The 3,748-nt window shown below is 45.4% G+C and overlaps 1 protein-coding gene across 1 annotated transcript in view; it reads left to right on the top strand.

The window, feature by feature from the left end:
• Window positions 1–2,082, top strand: part of T265_01622 (hypothetical protein) — a gene marked incomplete at both ends in the record, with an annotated part of 8,844 nt that extends 6,762 nt beyond the window's left edge. The window contains one exon of the mRNA XM_009165688.1: window positions 1,897–2,082. Coding sequence (XP_009163952.1) covers window positions 1,897–2,082 — 186 coding nt within the window. The remainder of the gene's footprint in view (window positions 1–1,896) is intronic.
• Between the last annotated feature and the right edge of the window lie 1,666 nt (window positions 2,083–3,748).

Below are 3,748 nucleotides of genomic sequence, written 5' to 3'. Positions count from 1 at the left end.
TTAGCCATCTTTTATATTAAACTTCTCACGCGTTTATCGCTTTTCATCGAATTCCATGGTTCGGGGGACTCCACCTCTCTCATCGGATCTTTGTTTGCTTAGCGATTTGTCGCCAGCCGGCTTTGTCATAAGCTCAACCGACCAATTCGTGGGCCGGGGGCAGTTTTATCAGGTCTCACTTTTCGGAAGATGAAACTACGCCGTCTACCTTCATTTTCCTGACAGGTATCACCTTTTTTCTTCCGAACATATATTCCTCAACTTCGTTTTTCCAACTAAATGTGGGACTTTTTGGACCAAATTTTCATTGTCTCACACATGTGCTCCAATTGCCTGCGTGCAACCTTAGTCACCGCGGTAGTTTCGACGGACGTATATATCGAGATCCGTAGGTTAAGTTGAGGGTTTCTGTTAGCTGGTAAAACGCACATGTTTGATCACAATCATTGTCTATTCAAACCATGTTATCATTTCAACCAAAGCAAACTATTTCACTTTCGAATTGCTCCGGGTATCTTGGAGTCGACTCACGTTGCGACCAGCACACACGGAAACATTCTAATCCGCGATAATCCCAGATCCAATTATTCTGCACTGGTTGCCACCGATACACTGCAAGAGACCCAATTCGCACTCAATATTTCTGTTGCATTTAGTAAAATCGGCCAATACGTTCNGAAGCTTTTGTGTCAAAAGCGAAAAGTTGCCCAGCAATACATCTATCGATTGTCAACAAACGTTTACGAAAACTTGAACTGGTCTTCCGCAAGGTAGATAACTTGAATTGTTCACATCCAAAATTGAACCTACCGGCATAAGTGATGTATTAATCGAACAACTTTTTTCGCCACTCTCATACATTCGAGGCGATAACTAATCAAGGACGAACGCTCACCGAAAGTTTTTGAGAGTTGTTACCCGAATTTGTCGGAACTGAGATCTCGCTAGTTCATCGGCGGAATGGAGTTGGGATACGGTGTGTGTTGCGTTGCACCAAGCCTTCCGATCAATAATCCACTCAGCATGCATCAGCTTTGTGCTTCAGTTCGACTTTGAAAATATGTGCGTACGGCATGACCCATGATCATGATCAGTGTCATATTGGAACTCTGTCATAGTTTTGGTGTTTGAGTCGACTGAACTTACATCTCGAGCGCAATTTGGTTGTTAAATTTGGATTGCCGCCTCTAGGTTTCCACCAAATGCGATTGAGCCGCACCAAACAGAGTTTGCATTTGCAACAGATTTTAATTCAACACTTTGACAGATATTGTGATTGTTTCTTTGGTTTCGGCGTCGCAAACCTGTTATGTGCGACTGGATTCCCCACTCGATTGCCTAGTTTCGGATTAACACACGACGACAAGGAACATAACAGCTTTATGGCAACAAAAATATACAAGTGCACAAGGACAACGAAATCAACTGATTATATTGAACCGTGCTGCCCGAACCCGACCCAACGCCGCTACACAACGTGCTACACATTGACGGAGTGTTGTCTGATCTTGATCCAGCCTCGTACACTGACTGGCTTGATATCCCCATTGGAAACGTCAATGTTTCCCGGTGCAGAGGCTCGCCAAAATATATTCTTCAGAACCAGATGTATGCACGATCTAATATGCCAGTTGATTTCTGCGTAACCCAAACTTGACCCATCTCTGCACAATCGAATTGACGGTCTCAATCCAAGAGGCAAATCACCAACTGACTAAACGCCGATGGCTCCGGAATCAAGCACGTTAGATTCAAACGTTCACTGTGAAAATTGAGCAATGCACGCGTCTCCTAAATACTATATCATTATTTCATGAGAATAATGAATGGCACGCAAGGTGTTGCACAAAACAAGACCTCTTGACATCTCGTAGACTTATCGCCCCACCCCCATAGGTATACATACGACATCAGCGACCATGTTCCTTGCAAACCAGTCATACTGGGAAAGCTAGTCTACGGAAAATTGGCCTTGCTTTGGAGCATGGCTATCCGGTCAGCCATTATTTAAACAACGTATGCGACGACCGGCGGGAATACAAAACAACCGCGGAGAGCCCCATCGTCTATTGTCAGGCTTAACCAGCCTTTTGGGAAACAGGTGTGACAACGTGGATTCGGGGTGGGGAAAAAACAGGAGGCGTGGGAGCTCAATGACTGACGAGAGCGGAGAACTTGCGTCTTCACTCTCTGCATGTAATTTTCAGGATGTGAGCAGGAGTGACGCGTGTTCGCCCGCCTAGGAGTGCTATGCGGTAAACATGGCAGAGATCGCGGAAGTGCAGCAGGGTGTCGTAAGTTGCTTAGAAAAATGCAAATCCGGGTTGTTTACCTCTGATTGCTCCACTATCCTTTGAGCGGTTCTCAGCAGGAGGCTTCGCTTCCTTACACGAACCTAGCGAGATCAAGAAAGCCAATGTGTTTTGTTGTGTCGCCAGCATATTTGCGCATTAGGATATGCACTCCAAGTCATGTTTTTTTGCATCGGTTTGCGCTTCATGTACTGCGAAACGGTTTAGATTCTGAACAGCAAGTATGGGGTAGAGAACAGCTGCGTTGAAGCGCTTGCCGCGTGTATGAGTCGCCCGCAGCGACGAACTTGGCCACTACGGGATGAGTGGAAACATGTCTGACAACTTATTATGCATGAAGTAATTGATTCACTTCGGTAAGCGGGATTCATTACCCGATAGTTATGCAACTTTTATTCGCCGCACAACAGAATCCAAGATCAATGAAATACGGCTATTCGAATTGTTTCAGAAAAGTGGGTACCCCAAGAATTTCATCTGGAGGAAGCTCAATACGATCAGTGCATCGACATAAAATTCGAGCAAAGCGAGCAAACGAATCACACTCCCATGCATCACGAACACCGCTGAAATGACGGCAAAGCTCTTACGATAGCACAACGCAAACGTCGGTTACAAGCCCGCGAAAACTTTGCCGAGAACACACAAAATCAGGAAGGAAGCGAGTTCGACTGGAGTAGCGCTAGCATACTGGCTCAGGCAAGAACGAAAAAAGAACGCGAATTTACGGAACCGTGGCGCTACACTGAAGCAGCTACAAACAAACATAGCGAAATCGATCATATTTACCAACCATTAGGAGCGAGCGAACATCAGAAATACAGAGATTTTGCTGCAAAATAAACTAGAATGAGAACCCATACGAAAGTGTGAAAGCGTAGTGTAACCGTACACACCAATTGAATTGAAGGAGGCGTTCAAACATAACACCAATTTGACCGGCGGACACATGGACAATGACCATTACGGTGGCGAAAACAGGACGGTGCAAGCAACCCATCAGGCTCGAGATCGTCAGAACCAAGTACAATGCCAATCAATGGGAGAGGACCAACCAAGTAAAAAGAAGGCTATGGGACAACCAATCGACATAGAGTGGCGCAGAACACAACGCAACATAGATCCCAAACGGACCAATCAATTCTGGAAACTTGTTCCCCCCAGGTAGTCAATCACGTCACAAGGTAACAGATAGTCTTCAAATGCTATATAAACGCACACAGGTAAGGAAGAAGTACCAACCCAACTGCGCACTGTTGAAGTTTCCTCCCTCGATGGCGAAACTATTGAAAGCCGATTGTGAAGCTCGGCGGACAAAACGACAGCCACCTAATCAACAACCAAGCAGCGATATACTATGGAAGCGACCCAAAACACACTCGACAATGTTGCTGCATTTAGTAAAATCGGCCAATACGTTCAGTGAACTTGATTGC

The sequence above is a fragment of the Opisthorchis viverrini genome (assembly GCF_000715545.1).
Source record: "Opisthorchis viverrini unplaced genomic scaffold opera_v5_18, whole genome shotgun sequence".
Classification (NCBI taxonomy): Eukaryota; Metazoa; Platyhelminthes; class Trematoda; order Opisthorchiida; family Opisthorchiidae; genus Opisthorchis; species Opisthorchis viverrini.
This window is presented reverse-complemented; position numbering and strand designations above follow the sequence as displayed.